The sequence below is a fragment of the Delphinapterus leucas genome, chromosome 13 (genome assembly GCF_059928025.1).
Source record: "Delphinapterus leucas isolate spDelLeu-1000000601 "Yukka" chromosome 13, BTC_Dleu_Yukka2, whole genome shotgun sequence".
Lineage (NCBI taxonomy): Eukaryota > Metazoa > Chordata > Mammalia > Artiodactyla > Monodontidae > Delphinapterus > Delphinapterus leucas.
In genome coordinates this window covers 89,774,915-89,791,619 of record NC_143141.1, presented here as the reverse complement: position 1 = coordinate 89,791,619, position 16,705 = coordinate 89,774,915, and the positions used below count along the sequence as shown (strand labels likewise).

Genomic DNA, 16,705 nt, shown 5'->3' with positions numbered 1-16,705 from the left:
ACACCTTTTCACTTCTTTAACCCCAAATCTCCTCCTGTACAAAAGCCTCATTGGGGGAGCCCCTTCAGAAAAACCAACACACACTGTGACAACAGCATAGGTTAGAAAATCACAGCAAGTTTATTCATTGGCAAGAGACATAAAGAAAGCATTAAATGTTTGTGTTTCTAGGCTGCCAGCATAAACTTTTCAAAGTGTTTAAAGTGAATAACACCAAGAGCATAATTAGATATCACATCTTAAAGGACCCAAACACAATTTATCAGCTTTAAAAAATATCTTCAACTGAAAGTACATCTTTACATAGGTACATATACTATGTATAAACCACCTATAGTTGTTTTGAAAAATAATATGATAGAGTTAATAGAAACTTTATTATAATTTAAGAGTCCATGTGGTAAACCTGTTAATGCCATAAATTTAATTATTTTGGGGAAATGTCTTCTTTAGACATTTCCCTAAAATAATTCACAGATTCAATCTATCTTAGAACTGGAAGGAATTTTAAGTAATCACCTGGTTCAGTCAACTCCTTAAGACAAATGAAGAATCGCTATCACTTTTTAGATCAAATTACATGATGCTAAATGACTCATCCAAGGCCCCGTAACTATTAAGTTTCCTCTTTTCTCAGCTCTTTTTTTTTCCTAGCCAAACAGATCTCAACACTGATTTCATGTGTAACCATAAGACATTCAAGTGCAAGATAAATTCACTGAGAAATCCCATTCCAGGATCCACTGTGCTTACTCAGTAAGATAAATTAAACCTGTCTGATGAAAATACACAACAAGCATTGCATTCAGCTTCTTGTCTTCAATTCTGATTAGTAAAGCACAGCCCCTACACTGAGGACAAACAAGACATAAACAGCAGTATAAGTACGTTGCTGGATTCGCTAAGTTTAATGCATCTACTTCGGTGCAAAACACTCATTCTATCCAAAGCCATGTTTTCAGAGGAAAGAAGAGGAAAGTAACTAAGCAGAATAGAATCCAAGGACTGTTGGTGTATTTGTATTCAGAGCATTGGCCTCTCAGGGGCTGTAAGCCTCAGACACAAGTCAGATGCCTTCTTGGTCAGTGTCCCCCACCCACAAGATGGGTCTGTGGGAGGGTCTTCCGACAGCCGGGACACACAGACACGTTCTTCGGGAGTGGTTGGCTCTAAGAATCGGGGCTGAGCTCACAAAGACAGAGTGTGATTGGACTAGGAGGAAACCAGCTCCGAGCACATCCCCAAGATCTCACCCGGGAGCCAGCAGTGCAGGTGCAGGAGAGGCTGGAGGAGCTTCTGTTGATCTGGAAGGTCTTCTCGGTTGCTTCTGTCCACCTCATGCTTTCTAGGGGAGACAACCCTTGGAAGGATTTGGTAGGGGTGTAGTTGAAAATCTGTTCCAAGAAAACGTTTGTTATACTTGGCAGAAAGCGATCACCGTCTCTCACTGGAATGTGCCCAGTCTCAGTCCCGATGGGTCCATCGGGCAGAAGTGAGAACGGTGGTTCAGGTAAAATCGAAATGTCCCACCTTCTGCCACACGACAAGCTCATGCAACTGAAATCTGGGAAAACTGCATAACCAGTCGTGGGCTTAGATGTATCAAACAACATCAAATCTAGTAAAATGTGTCTCCTGGCCCAGAGGAACTACAATTAATTGCAATTATTTTGGATCTCGCTCAACACCATCTGGAGGACCCTTTCTCTTGAAGGGCTGGCATCAACCACGTGGCAGCCAGGGTTCTCCATCCGCTGGTAGGACACTTCTACCCTGGAGACAGGCAGAATGAAAAGAGTTGGCCCATTTGTTAACACCGCTCTTTACGCAAATGTTATTTTCCTACCATAATATAGACAGCTTGAAGCCAGGTCCCCATCTGGTTTATCGCACTTCCGCCACCCAGGCAACTCGCTTTGCATACAGCAGACATCCGATACATTTAGTTTCATAAATGAGAAATTAATAATAATGTTTAATAGCTTGCATTTACTCAAAACCTTTTATCTGCCAAGCATTAGCATCCTGCATGGTCTTCTCATTTCATATTCAGAGTAACTTCAGGAGGAGAATCAATGTCATCCACCCCCATTTTGCAGAGAAAGGAGCAAAGGCTCACAGAGATTAACTAAGTTGCCCAATGGCAAATTCCTCCAGAGTCTGCGCCCTGAAGGATTTCACAGAAGCCAGAGGTCCTTGGCATATACATTGTTTTCACTTAGGAGTCTTCTACAATCGCACTAGAATTCTACCTCTCCTTCCAGTCTTAGCTAGCCTTGGTGTGTACAGAATTGCCGGGGCTGATTTGAAACAGGAGGGAAGTGGGCAGGGCACGGCCTTTGAAAGAATGACATAGCCCGAGGACATGACATAAACTGATTAGAACCAAATGGGCCCAAGATGGCAGACAAGTCAAGTTCCACTGGACCTCAGTATACGCTCACTGTGACAAATCAGCAGGCTAAATGACACACCCACAGGCACCATGACAGTTTCAAAGGCTACCATAAGGATCAAAAAGCGGGTGGTGGCCCAGCTCCTGGAAATCCCCGCCCCCTCCTGAAATAGCCAGAATACTCCTCCCGCTCATTAGCCTATGAAATTACCCACCCCTATAAAAACTGACAACCCCATATCCTGGTGCCTTTCTCACCTTCTGAGATGGCCCACAGTTTGACTGGGGAGTGTGTTTCTCTCTAAATAAATCCACTTCTTACCTATCACTCTGTCACTGAATTCTTTCTGTGATGAGACATCAAGAACCTGAGCCTCATTAAGTCCTGAAACCAGGTGTGTGATCTCAGTTGGAGACTGTGGGTTTTGGCCGGGTTCGAGTCCCAGCCTCTTGGGTTCAAATCCCAGTCTGAGGTGCATGGTTTCAGATTATATGACCAAAGCTCTGGAGCTCTGCGGTTAAAACAAGCACCCGGACTCAGCCATATAAAAGAATGAAATAATGCCATTTGCAGCGACATGGATGGACCTAGAGATTGTTACACTGAGGGAAGTCAGACAGAGAAAGACAAATACCATATGATATCGCTTCTATGTGGAATCTAAAAAAAAAAAATGGTACAAATGAATCTACTTACAAAACAGAAATAGACTCACAGATGTAGAAAAGAAACTTATAGTTACCAGTGGGTAAGGGGTGGGAGGGATAAACTGGGAGATTGGGAGTGACATATACACACTACTATATATAAAACAGCTAATTAATAAGAGCCTACTGTATAGCACAGGGAACTCTACTCAATGCTCTATAATGACCTATATGGGAACACAATCTAAAGAAGAGTGGATGTACGTATATGTATAACTGATTCAGTTTGCTGTACAGCAGAAACTAACACAACATTGTAAAGCAGCTATACTCCAATAGAAATTATTAAAAAAAAAGTCCTCAGAGTAGATGGTGAGAAATGGAATATTTCCCGCCATTATCAGTAAACAAAGGATGTCCCAGTCATCAGCAATTGCAGCCACCACAGCTGGTGAGCTGGTGAGCCCTGAGGGAACTCAGGAAGGAAAAGAATACCTGCCATCTAGCAGCCATCAGACTGCAGCTACTCCCTAAGGTGAGCCCTGAGGGAACTCAGGATGGGAAAGCACAGGATACTGGCCCCAGATAGCTGAGGTGCTTTCAAAGGAATGATTTCAGTGACCCCAGACTCTTGCATCTTCCCACACACAGAAAAACGCTAAATTCCTTAACTTGACTTATCTGGTTTTCTTTAATTAACAATAATCTTCTGACATTCAGACTACCTGTCCTTTGTTGCAAAACTCTTATGTGTCCTAGCTCTCCTGTCACCTCCTCGGAGCAGTTCTCTCAGGGTTACTTGAGATGCTGCCTCCCGGGCTTGAAGTCCTAAAAATTCCCGCCAAATAAAACATAACTCTCAACTTTTAGGCTGTGAATATTTTTTAGTCGACAATGGTCTGGGGCCATAGCTCTGCCTCACCACCTACCAGCTAGGAGAACATGCCACATTTCTTTCCCACCTGTGCCTCAGTTTCCTCATCTGTGAAGCGAGGACGGAAATAATGCCTTCCTTGCAAGTTTGCTGTGAAGTTTAACTGAATTAATACCAACCAGTCAATCCTTTGACATGGTTTCTCTGCACACAGCTGAGTGGTTAATTATTTATGTTATAACAGCATAAGTTAGGATAACAGTGCTATCAGTGTTTATTTATATCAACAATTCTGTTTTGGCTTTTCAAACCAGTCCTACAGAAGTAATTTAGTCAGCCGTGAAGCAGTAAGATGGTCCGGACACTCCTGCTATTGTGTTCATAGCTTTCTAATGAAAATGAAAGCACTGCCTTAAAATCAGAAAGGTCTTGAATTTAAACCCAGTTCTACTACTCAGTAGATATGCAAGTTGTAGACAAATCACTTAATCTTTGAGCCTCAGTTTTATAAACTGTGAAGTACAGCTAACATTGTCCTTGCAAGGGTTACAGAGCATCAGAAGTAAAATGCCTGACACACAGTGAGCCCCTAATGGGTAAAAGTCACTGTGAGGCCGTCAGACAGTGCTTGTGACCATTCTGTTACGATGACCCAGAAAAGTGTATTGTCTCACTCAGGTTCACGCTGGTGCTGGCACAGCCAGGACTAGAAAGACTAGGAAGGAGGTCTGATCCCCAGTCAGATATCCTGTGGCTATAAAACCACCACGCAGTGGCCCCATGGAACAATCCCATTGAAAGGAGTGAATCTAACTTGGAGGATACTGCCTCTCAGGTTTGGAAAATGGGAACCGTGTCATGTCCTCCACTTTACCAGAGTCAGTGCTGTTTCTGGATCGTCGCCACAGCCAGGGACCCCTGCCCCTCACATGGCATCGGGACACCTACTTTTGACGAAATATGCTGTTGGCCTCCAGTTCAGCCTCCTCCTTGGTCCTCTCCATGCCCCGGCCCTCGATCCTCTGCATCCTCTCCTCGGGACTCACGGTGAGCAACAGGACCAGGTCGGGTTTGAGCAGGTCCCTGGGCCACTGGTATATAGGGTGATGGGCAGGAGGCAGGTGCTGGAGACCCCCAGTTACCTCAGTGGCTATGGCGTAGGTGGCCGTGCTGTGCCAGTACCTGAGAAGGAAAGCGGTAGTGAGTTCCCCGTCCACAGAGGAAGTCAAGGGAGCACCTGAAAACCAGCTGCTGAGGATGCTGAAACCAGAGATGGCTCTGCTGAACTTGTCCTAGTACTGTACACATTAAAGAGGTAAAACTAAATCTTATTTTTTAAAGTATTTATAAAATGTAAAAATAAGCTAAAATCAGCAACCACAATAAGAATCCAGTGCACACCACCCAGAGCTCCATTTACTCAGTTAAAACTGCATGTATTGTGAGACTACTCTGTTGCCTTGGCCTTGCAGGATGCTTTCTTTTGTGATGGCAGGTTGGCATGGGATGGTAGATTTGTTCAGTAGTCCACTGGTATTTAATGCTGTATCTTGGCCAAACAAAAATCTGCAGGCCCATTCAGTTCCTACAATGTTTTAAAACTGAACTTGCTGGGCTTCTCTGGTGGTGCAGTGGTTGAGAGTCCGCCTGCTGATGCAGGGGACACTGGTTCGTGCCCCGGTCCGGGAAGATCCCACATGCCACGGAGCGGCTGGGCCCGTGAGCCATGGCCACTGAGCCTGCGCGTCCGGAGCCTGTGCTCCGCAACAGGAGAGGCCACAACAGTGAGAGGCCTGCGTAACACACACACACACAAAATAAAAAACTGAACTTGCTGACAAGACATGGAAACAACCTAAACGTCCAACAACAGAGAAATGGATAAAGAAGATGTGGTACATATATACAATGGAATACTACTCAGCCATAAAAAAGAATGAAATAATGCCATTTGCAGCTACATGGATGCAACTAGAGATTATCATACTAAGTGAAGTAAGTCAGAAAGAGAAAGAAAAATACCATATGATATCACTTATACGTGGAATCTAAAATATGACACAAATGAACCTGTCTATGAAACAGAAACAGACTCACAGACACAGAGAACTGACTAGTGGTTGCCAAGGGGGTGGAGTTGGGGAGGGATGGAGTGGGAGTTTGGGATTAGCAGATGCAAACTATTATATACAGGATGGATAAACAACAAGGTCCTACTGTAGAGCAAGGGAATTATAGTCAACATCCTGTGATAAACCATCATGGAAAAGAACATGAAAAAAAGAATGTAAATGTATATATATGTATAACTGCATCACTTTGCTGTATGGCAAAAATTAATACAACCTTGTAAATTGACTTCAATTTTAAAAATAAATAAATGAAAAATAAAAAAAATTGGACTTGCTGATGAAATCTGCATTCTAGGAACCCTGGAGAGGAGGCCTTTGTCTTTCCCAGCTCTCCAGTCATCCAACTGCAACTGTATGGATCAGAAAGAGAAATAAACCCAGATAAAATCTCTGAAACTCTGTGAATGTCCTCCCTGAGTGACAGCGGTCACTCTTGACCGGCTGATCTTAAAAAATGCTTTGAAGAGAGGAAAAGAAAATCGCAACCATCAAAGAAAATCAAATCAGCCCACTCTTTCAAAAAGCCCAATGGGGCTTCGCTGGTGGCGCAGTGGTTGAGAGTCCGCCTGCCAATGCAGAGGACATGGGTTCGTGCCCTGGTCCAGGAAGATCCCACATGCTGCGGAGCGGCTGGGCCCGTGAGCCATGGCCACTGAGCCTGTGCTCCGCAACGGGAGGGGCCACAACAGTGAGAGGTCCGCACACGGCAAAAAAAAAAAAAAAAAAAAAGCCCAATGGCTTTCTACCACCTGCCAGAAAACATCCAGCCTCCATCTAAGACACAAGCCTCTTCCCAGTGTGGACCCAGGCACGTTTTTCCATGGGGGTCTGTCTTCACACTTTTCCTCCGGCTGGAATGAGGGTCTCAGGCAGCAAAGTGCCTCCTCTTCCTTCGGCAGGCCATGCAGAGGGAGACCCCAGCAGGATTCACTGTTTCCTCCTCTGGGCTCTCAATGCCCTTCATGCTCAGCTCTACTGAAGGACTTATTCTAAATTAGAGCCAGTTGTGTACAAGTTTCTCTCTTTCATCTCCTCCATTAGATAATTCATTTTTCAGTCATCTCTGTATTCCAAAATCTGAAACCAGCATCTGGCACACAATAGGTATGCAACTAATAATGTTTTTTGGATGTAGGAATAAATGAATTAGAATTATTTTATTGATTGGCATAGTTTATTACACTCTTGCCCTGTTCATGTCATATTCCAATTTTAAGTGACGAAATGCAAAACTCCAAATCCAGTATCAAAGGACTAACACCTACAAAAACATTTATGAAACAATTATAAACATCCCAATGTCGAGAGGCACCCATGGCCCCATCCTTGTCTGTATTTTCAATTTACTGCCTGTACTGTTTTAAAATCCTAAATTCTTAATCACTTTAGGTTTGAACTGCTTTTCACAGTGAAAAGGACATACTGGTCCTTTATCTACAAAATAAATGCAGAGTGTTATCCAAGCTGTGTATTGTTTTACTCTCTGCCACCTACTTGCTTTGTGTACATTGGTTAAGTCTCAAATTCCTCTTCTGGAAAATGAAAATCATGAAAGTTTTGTTTTCCTCCCATAGTTTTTACAAAAATAGTCAAGTGCTTTTTAAAAATGTATCACACTTGAATTGGGAGATTGGGATTGACATATATACACTAATATGTATAAAATGGATAACTAATAAGAACCTACTGTATAAAAAAATAAATAAAATAAAATTCAAAAAAGAAATGTATCACACTGTCATTATAAGGCAATATTTAATTCTTATTGGACACTAAAGCTGCAAGATTTCAAATTATGATAATACAATACAGAGAATACTGAAAAGAACAAAGGTAAAAAATTAATTTGGGGGCTGATCAATTCTAATATCATTCATTCTTCAAAGCCCTTTTCCACCTCCAAAAGCGTGGCCAGTGTAGCTGCTAGCGCCTTGAATTCTGCCTGGGGCCATTCCTATGTATCACTTACCAGACTTTTAATCACTCACAAACTTGTACTTTCACCTTCTCAACCAGATACATCTTGTCTCCCAAGCTGAATAAACCCAAGCAGGTCCAGGTTTTCTTCTTCTTGGCAACAAAACTACAATTTACACTGCATTTTGCACATGCTCCGTGTTCACTGAATTAAATACTTAGCTATGAATACAGAGGCTGATATCACCTAAATGTAAAAAGCCTTCTTTTTTGTAGAAAAACCATCAGCAAGAATAGATTTTTTAAAGGTAATGAGGGTGATTAAGTTGCCAACCTTAACCGCAGTCACCATCAAAAATTACTCCATCTCCCTTCTTTTTTCAGCTAGATGATGGTGTTGTCTAAAATGGATTTCCTTAAAATCTTTAAACATGAACAATACCCATCCAGACAACAAATAACTGCTCTTTTCTTCTCATCTGACAAGGTGATCTAGCATTATCTCTTTAAAGAAACAAAATTGCAGACAATTCACAGACATAAAGAAGAAAAATCAGGGAAGAATGGGAGCCCTGTTCTGCAAAGCCAGAGTTCTCTCACTGACAACACTGCTGCTCATTTTAAATAATCATACCCTCTGGCCATCAATTTCAGACTCATTATTTAGTATTCTCCATTCCTGCCATAGGGAAACCACATTAGCTCAAATCAAATGCAATTTGTTGACACATTATACATCACTTATAAAATAATGCTTTATATTTTTATAGCAATGTGCTATTTTCAAAGCACGTCCACCTTCATCAACTCATTGGATATTCACCACAAGTCTTTTAATTTTTATTCTGTATTGGAGTATAGTTGATGAATAACGTTGTGTTAGTTTCAGGTGTACAGCATGGTGATTCAGTTATACATATACATGTATCTGTTCTTTTTTCAAATTCTGGTCAGCAGGGAAGGGATAAAGAATATCATCTTTGAGGAGATTAGGAAACAAGATGCAGAGAATAAGTGTCTACCTACATGCAGAAACCCGTGCTGCTCCAGGATTTTTGGAAATCCTAGGAAGTAATGTGCCTTATGAAGTCACACTTTATTAGGAAAAGCCTAGTCTATCTCCTTGAAATAAAGAGAGACTAACAAAATATATATATATATATATATATATATATATATATATATATATATATATATATATATCAATATGGTAAATCCAAGGACTTTAACAATAGGGTGGATCCCACAGGTGAAGAAGTCCCACAAAGGAAAGCAATGTCTTACCCTTGTCTAGGATTCCTTGTAACTTGCCAACTTTGAAATCACTATCTTGCCATCCCCAAAGTTAAGAGTACCCACTGGCATTATAGCTTAGATGACAGCAAAGGCCTTCTAACTACTTTGTACGGTTTTCATCTTCCCCACCACCACTCACCACCACACACTTTTTCTTAGGTCCAGTCACCTTTCCCCAGGCTTCCCACACCTCAGACCACTCTGCTTCTTCGTCCCATAAATAGCAAGCCCCTTGCTTTGGGGAAGGCAGATTTGAGATGTGCTCTGCCGTCTCCTTGCTTGGCGGCCTTATGAATGAACCCTTTCTCTGCTGCAAACAAGAGTCTCAGTGTTTGGCTTGGGGAACATCGAACCTGGTTTGGTAACACACGTGGGCACCAAAGTTGTGTAAAAGAATGGTCATGGCAACAGGGACGATTCTCACAGGTGGCGTGAAGGAAGGCAGATGCAAACAGCAGTCAATGTCTATCTGCTTGTAGAGACAGTTCAAGAACACGCAGAACTAACCTACGGTGACGGAGTCAGGGTCATGGTTCCCACGGGCGGGAGGATGGGTCGTGACTGGGAGGGAAGGAACTTACAGGGTGGAGTAAGGTTCTAAGTCACGACCTGGGTGCAGGATGTACTTGAACATGTTCACTTTTTAAAATTCCTTGAGATTTCCATTTATAATTAGTGCTCTTCCCTGAACACTTGTCAGGTTTCAGTGCAACTGCTCATCTTTCCAAAAATAAGTCAAACTGCAGCAAGAACAAGATGTACACTGGAGTCATGTTAAGGACGAATTCACCTGCAACTGAAGCCCTTTGGTACTCCCCACCAACTGCATTTCTCTCTCTTTCCCAAGGGACAGCACTCTCCTAAATTTGGTGTTCAACATCCTTCCATCCCTTTTTTGGTATTATGTTTTATATTATTTTGCATGTGTTCTACTGAATATCTTTCTGCAAGTTGGTTTCTTTCATTTGAAATTATAGTTTTGTAACTTAGGCACATTGATGCATCCTACGAGTGCATATGGCTGTTCGGTGCTCCATTTTATAAGTATATGCCAGTATTAATTTACCCTTTCTTCTGCTGATGCCTTTGGTTTTTCAAGTTTTTCAATATTATGAACAAAGCTGAAACAAACTGTATTTCTTCAGGAAGTGGAAGCAATCTTCTCAAATTGCTCCCCAAGTCACCCTACAGGTGCCCACTCCCACCAGCACCATGTGAGTTTCTATCAACCCACATGATCTCCAACTCTGGGCTATCAGACTTTTCTAATGAGTTCTCACCAACCTGATGAGAGTGAAACAGGCTCTCACCGTCGTTTGAATTTCCATTCCTAGTAGGACTTGCCTGCCATTCCCTTTGTCCATTTTTGTAGCACTTTTAAGCTACTTCTTATATATGAAATTTCAAAATATAACTCAGCTTCTGTCACTCTATTATCTGAAACCTCCCCAAGGCCCCCTTCTGCACTCAGAATAAAATCCACACTCTTTTATCACAGCCACAGACCCTGCTGACCTGTCTCTGTCTTTTTATCCATCCAGAAAGCAGCCCCTCGTCCACATGTTTTCCTCACGATGGCCTGTTTCTAGCCCTGGAATGTGTTCGCATTTTCCCGTCTCTACACTTTGCTTTTGCTGACCCCTCTCCCACAAAGCTTTTACTCCAGGATTTTCAGGTATGTCTCTCTTTGGTCATTCAGAGCTCAGACCACTGGTACCCCCTCACGCAGGCCTTCCTAAGTCACATCTAGTGGGGGGTTAGCCATCCTCCACCACACGACCTTGATCTCTCCTCTTTATAGTATTTATTACTCTCTGATATTACCTTATGTATCTGTATGCTTGATTATTACCTTCTCCTTCAACAGAATGTTTGCTCCATGAAAGCAGGGCACTGCCTAGCTCATTTACCACCGAATACTCTAAATTGAGAACTGTCTTTGGCAAATGGTAGATGCCCAATATATGTTTGTTGAATAAGCCAATAAACAAATGAACCACTGAAAGCTTGATTTGTGAAGCAGAGACTTTTGTTAATATCCCCCATATGCTATTTCTAGCTCTGTCACTTTGGTAAGTTACTTAACTTTTCTAAGACCTGTGTTTCTCATCAGTAATTTTAGTATCTATGTAGTAGTTGTTCCAGATGTTAGTATAGTATGTATAATGTCTTTAGCAAAATGCCAGCCAATGGTGTAAGTGATTAATAAATCATAGACATTATTCCTGTTATTATCATAATACACTTCGTCTTAAACACTACTGTGTACTTGCATGTATATGTACACACACACACACACACATACACACTACTCATATGTTAGGAAGAAAATGCCAAATTCAACGCATCTTTATACCCACCTGTCTACAATCACAGGCGATTTGGTAGATTCTTTAGCTATTTCAGAAGCCACGATATAATTGCCCAAAGAGTAAAAAGCTCTTCTAATGATAGTTGGTTCATCATCAAAGATTTTCCTCCACTGGCTGATGCAAGAGGGTGGTGACTTCAAGAGAACAGCCTTGAGTGAATCTGAAACTGACTGGGTCACAGTGGTTTTACCTGCAGGTCGGATACAAAATGCAGCACATCTTAACCACAGCCACGGTATCACTCCCAAAAGTTAACACTGATGCCAGAGCAAAGACATTCTTTCCACCTGTTACCAGAAGGAGTTGATTAAATAATACAATTCTTTACAAAAAGTTGCCAACCCTTGGGAATTCAGGATTCCTGTTTGGTGTGAGAATGCTTGAAAGTAAAAAACAAATGGTCATCTCGTTTACAAACTAATGATAAACTCTGCTATCAGCTTCCAGGAACTCACTCCTCCCATCACGCCTCACCTGACTCAGGAAGGAGACTCACAGGGAACCCCGTGACCCTGTGGTTCTCCCAGACCCACCCTGTCCTTGGGTATTCCCTGTGGCCCTTGGAGCCACCCTTTTCCTGCTGTCGTGTGTTGGACTAAGCGTGGGCACGTCCACTGTATCCTGACGCCTATTTGGCAGCTCCAAAGGCTTCTGCCCTCCGCTCCCTAGCTCTTCCACACTTTGTTTCCACAGGGGCCTCTGAACTGCCTGCAGTTCCTGGACACACCAGGCCGGTTCGGGTCCCCAGCTTCACCCTGCTGTTTCTTCTGTCTGGAGGCTCTCTCCCGCCTTCCTCACCCGACCAACTCCTGTCCTACTGAAAGCCCAGTAGAGGATCCATCCTTCCAAGGTCTCCCGGACCGTGACCGCCCCTCATCTCCCACACGGAGGCTGTACCCAGTGCCCGCCCATGTTCACCGGAGCACCTGAGGCTCCCCCCACCTTACGGGGATGGATAACGGAAGTTATCTATCTTTGTGTCCCAGGCCAGCCTTGCTCCGTGCCTGGCACACGACAGAGGCTCACAGGAGGCTTATGAATTGAACCCTGTATAAAGTTTTGTGTGTCAAGAATTGTCTATTCCTACAACTCACTGCCTGTAACTAGAAGGTAATATTCTCTTACCTGTGGCATCCAGGCCTTCAATGACAATAACGGGGAACTTTCCCTTCTGGACCTGCTCTGGGCACTGGTCAACCAGGCCCAGCACAGCCCGGGCTTCAGGAATGAAGGATGTACACTGTAAAAGAATGTCCGTGCATCAGCAGCAAAGCAACGGGGCCCTGGCAGAAGCTACATCTAATTGCTGAGAAGAAGACCGCACAATGCTAATAAGGCATAAGCTATGTTTGGCACCATGCCAAAATGTGAAGTATTTTGAACCTGAGCAAGGGCTGCCTTGCTTTATTTTGTCCTGCGTAGCTGAGGCTCAAAAAGGCCGTAACTGTCGGGACCACCCAGCCTGCAACTCTCATTGACCAGTTTCCCCCAGAGGAGGAAGGGCAGAAAAGATGTATAATTGCAAAGCAGTGTCACGTAGCAACAGTGGAACCATGGGCCCTGTGTGTCACAAATGTGGGAAATCAGCCACACTGTAGGCTCCAAAGAAAGCAGTCAGCATCCCGTCCTTTGCTAAGCTCTTGGGGGCTCAGAAGAGTGCCAAGCACTGCAATCACCAAGCGGGTAGGGCGGCGTCTCCGGGAGATTCCAGGTTTTGAACTGTGCATGACCTCACGTGTACTCACAGCACCTCTACAGAGAGGCCCAGACATGTATTTTCTTCTTACGTACTTACTCTGAGCCAGGCAACAGTCTAAGTGCTTTCACAGTATTAACTTGGCCACTGTTGAAGGGAACCCTGTGAGTGTGCTACCGTTATTAACCCCATCTACGGATCAGGGAAACCAAGGCAAAGAAGCATGTTTAATAAACTTACTGGAAGTAACACAGGTAATACATGCCAGAGTTTGGATTCAGACCCAGGTCTTGCAATCTTAACCACTCGGGAATACTATCCCAAGGCCCATACAAGGTATCTAAGACCCATAGTGCAGCCTAGGGACCTGCCCAGGCTGCGCTCAGGCAGGATCTTAGCTGTCCCGCACAGAGCACCTCTTGTGGGTCAGATGCTTCCCTGTCCTAACACTGCAAGGCAGGTATTTTACAGATGAAAAGGCACAAAGCAACACGGAGTAGCCGAGTGTCTGGGTGGCAGCCAGTAAGCAAGCAGGCACCGCTTAATCTAAGTTTCTTAAAACCCCAAGCTCATGCCCTTTCTCTACACCCCGGCCTCCCGGAACAGGGTCCTCACTTCCAAGATGGCATTGCTTTCCCTGTACCCAGCAGCAACCCCCGCCCCCACCTCGGGCACCGCCAGCGCGGGAGCCGCACCGCTCCTGTTGGGATGTCAGTTTCCCCCATGGGGTTGGGGGTCCCTGGCGAGCAAGAATCTGGAAAGAGCCACGGTGTCTAAACAGAGGCTGGCCCACCGGCGACCTTCACCACCAGATTTGCGCTCGGGAGTAAAGCAACTCCCTGGCAAAGGGAGGTCTGGACAGGCCAGCCCCGCGGAGAGCGCACGGTGTCCACTTCCCTGGCCTGGGGGATCCACCCTGAGCGCTGGGAAGAGATCCAACTCTTACCGCCTCCAAGACGGCGCGGGCGGCCTCCAGGCGGGGGAAGACCCCGGAGCTAGGCAGGTCCGGCACCACCGGGTGCAGCACGGGCTCCGGCACGGGCACGACGCGCTCGCGGCCCAGCTGCCGCCACCCCAGGCCGTCCTGCCGTTCCCACGGGAGCTGCCACAGCCGGCAGAGCGGGTCGCCGGAGAACTCGGCCAGGCGCGGGCGCGGAGCCTCCGGGCAAGCATCCAGCAGTGCCAGCAGAGCGCTCCGGGTGTCGGGGCTGTCGCGGGGGTCGCAGAGAAGGAAGCCGTGCTGCAGGCCCCCCGCCCCGCCGCCCGGGCGGTAGCACAGCAGGCGGCGCAGCTGGCACCGCCGGAAGGGGCCGCGCCGCAGCTGGTGCAGCAAGCGCTGGTGCAGCCGGGCCGCGCGCACCCGGGCCGCGCAGCCCGCGCTCCCGGCCACCGGCACGCTCAGAGAATAGCTGCGGCCCGGGGGGCCCAGGAGCGCGGCCACGCCGGGGTCGGGGCGCGCGCCCGGGGCCTCGTCTCCCACTGCGAAGTGAGCCAGGGTGCAGCCGGGCAGCTCCAGCGCGAAGCAGCGCGGCGGCGCCATGGCCCGACCGCAGGCCCCGCGCCGCAGCCCCGAGAGACGCGCGAGCAGCAGTGGGGCGCGCGGGCGGCGGCCAAAGACCATGGGCGCCTCCCGGTCCCGCCCCGCGCGTCGAAAACGAAACCCGGGACTCGGCGGGCGGCGCCGCGGGGAAAAGCGAAAGCGAAGCGGCAGCGGCGGCGGCGGCGGCGGCGGCGGCGTGGGGCGGGGGCGGCGGCGGGAAGCGGGCGGGGCCGTGGATGGGGCGCCCTCCCCGGCCTCCGCTTCCGCCTCCGCCTCGCCACGAGGTCGCGCCGGGAGGAGGCAGCCGCTGGGAGGGGATTCCCGCAGGGGCCGGGCCGCAGGCTGCCGCCGATGGGGACCCGCGCTGCGATCGATGGGGAGCGGGCAGGGGGTGCCAGGCCCCGTTTGAATAATTCCTGGGAGTGTGTGTGTGTGTGTGTGTGTGTGTGTGTCTCACCTGCGCCACCACGCTCACCGGCTCTTGCTCGCTCTCTGGTACCGCCGACGCCTCACCTGGGCTCGCCTTGCGGGCCTCGCAGACGCGGCCGCTCGCGACCCCAGCCCTGCGCCCCGAGCGCCCTCCCCGCCCGCGCCCGGACTCCAGGCCTGGGAGCCGCTGGAGCGTTTTCACCCCGCTTTGCACACGCTTTCCCCTCTTTTGGAATTAACCCCTCCTTTTGCTGACTCTCAAACTGAGAAGTGTCCCCAGACTGGCACCTCTAAGTTGACTTACGCCAAATTAAAGTCGTGCACGCAGGTCCAATGAGACAGCAGCTTGATGGCCTGGAAGCGCCGTATCAGCCAGCAGCCGGCGTCAGATGCATTGCTGCCTTTGTATAGTAAAGCAGCATTGACAAGATTATTTGGGTGTTTTGTTTTTACTCATTGACTGATATCTTTGAAAATGATTGTCCAGCAGACCCAAAAGTTAGAATTGAAACAAAGATGGAAAACATTAGATAAACTGAAAGCATATAGTTATTTAATCAAATGTGCATTTAGCGTGGGATTAAGTTTAATTCTGAACGGAAAACCCTTTATGATAGACATGAACTATTACAGATATGTGGTGGAAGTATGGTTAATAGGCAAGGAATAATTCTGAGATTAAGATGTTTTCAGCTCTTTGAGAACAGGATCATTTTTATACTCTGTGAGCAATTTGACTTTTGGACATTTAGGGAGCAGAGATGTTGTCACCTGTGTGGAACATAAGAAAATAGGAAAAGAACAAAGTCCTTTTTGTTCCTTAGGACAGGATTGCATCCTCCCGTGAGCCTTTCTTGACCTTTTTTCCATGACACCCCCCCCCCAATCATATCTGCTCTTAATTTAAGTTTTCCTCTCCATTTTCACTCACCCTCCTCCCTTCCAGAAGACTGTGAAATTAGTGACACTGCAGGATCTGGTCTCGCTCCATGTTAACTGGGAGTCGAAGATTGAAGATACAATGTCTTCATTCATGAAGTGAGAAAAATCTCTGTCATATTTTTGAGCTCCAATTTCAAATTCCCAGGACAGAGAATCTGATGGACCCAGCTTGGGTGCATGTTTAGATTGAATAAATTGCCTGTAGTAACCTATCCAGTGGGTGTGGAAGAAAGAAGCTGGGCCTGGAAAGACACTTGAAAGAGGTCCTTGAATGAATGAACAGCACGACTTTATTCATTTATAAAGCCAGAGTCTTCAACACTAACAACGTCAACCAGGAAAACATGAAAGATTCTAGTCATTCTGCTCCTAGGGAAAAAAAAAGCAGAAAGGGAGAATTAACTAATATAAATGTTGTAATTAATAAACAATAAAATGAGAAAATAACATTTATTTTGAAAAAG

General features: G+C 46.1%; 1 protein-coding gene across 21 annotated transcripts in view; it reads right to left on the bottom strand.

Moving 5' to 3' along the window:
- CMPK2 (cytidine/uridine monophosphate kinase 2) overlaps window positions 1-15,058 on the bottom strand; it is a 33,609-nt gene extending 18,551 nt beyond the window's left edge. For 10 of the 21 annotated variants that reach the window (XR_016395551.1, XR_016395552.1, XR_016395550.1 and 7 more), the window contains exons 1-5: window positions 14,277-15,058; window positions 12,760-12,874; window positions 11,623-11,824; window positions 4,866-5,099; window positions 1,254-1,394 (exon numbers count right to left, since the gene is read on the bottom strand). Coding sequence is in view for 2 of the 21 variants with exons in the window: in XM_089923482.1 (XP_089779608.1) it covers window positions 1,656-1,773; window positions 4,866-5,099; window positions 11,623-11,824; window positions 12,760-12,874; window positions 14,277-14,951 (1,344 nt within the window). In the remaining 19 variants the exon portion in view is untranslated. Of the gene's footprint in view, window positions 1-97; window positions 1,774-1,846; window positions 5,100-11,622; window positions 11,825-12,759; window positions 12,875-14,276 lie in introns of those variants that run through there. The other 11 variants (XR_016395542.1, XR_016395543.1, XR_016395545.1 and 8 more) reach the window with 4 other exon arrangements.
- Between the last annotated feature and the right edge of the window lie 1,647 nt (window positions 15,059-16,705).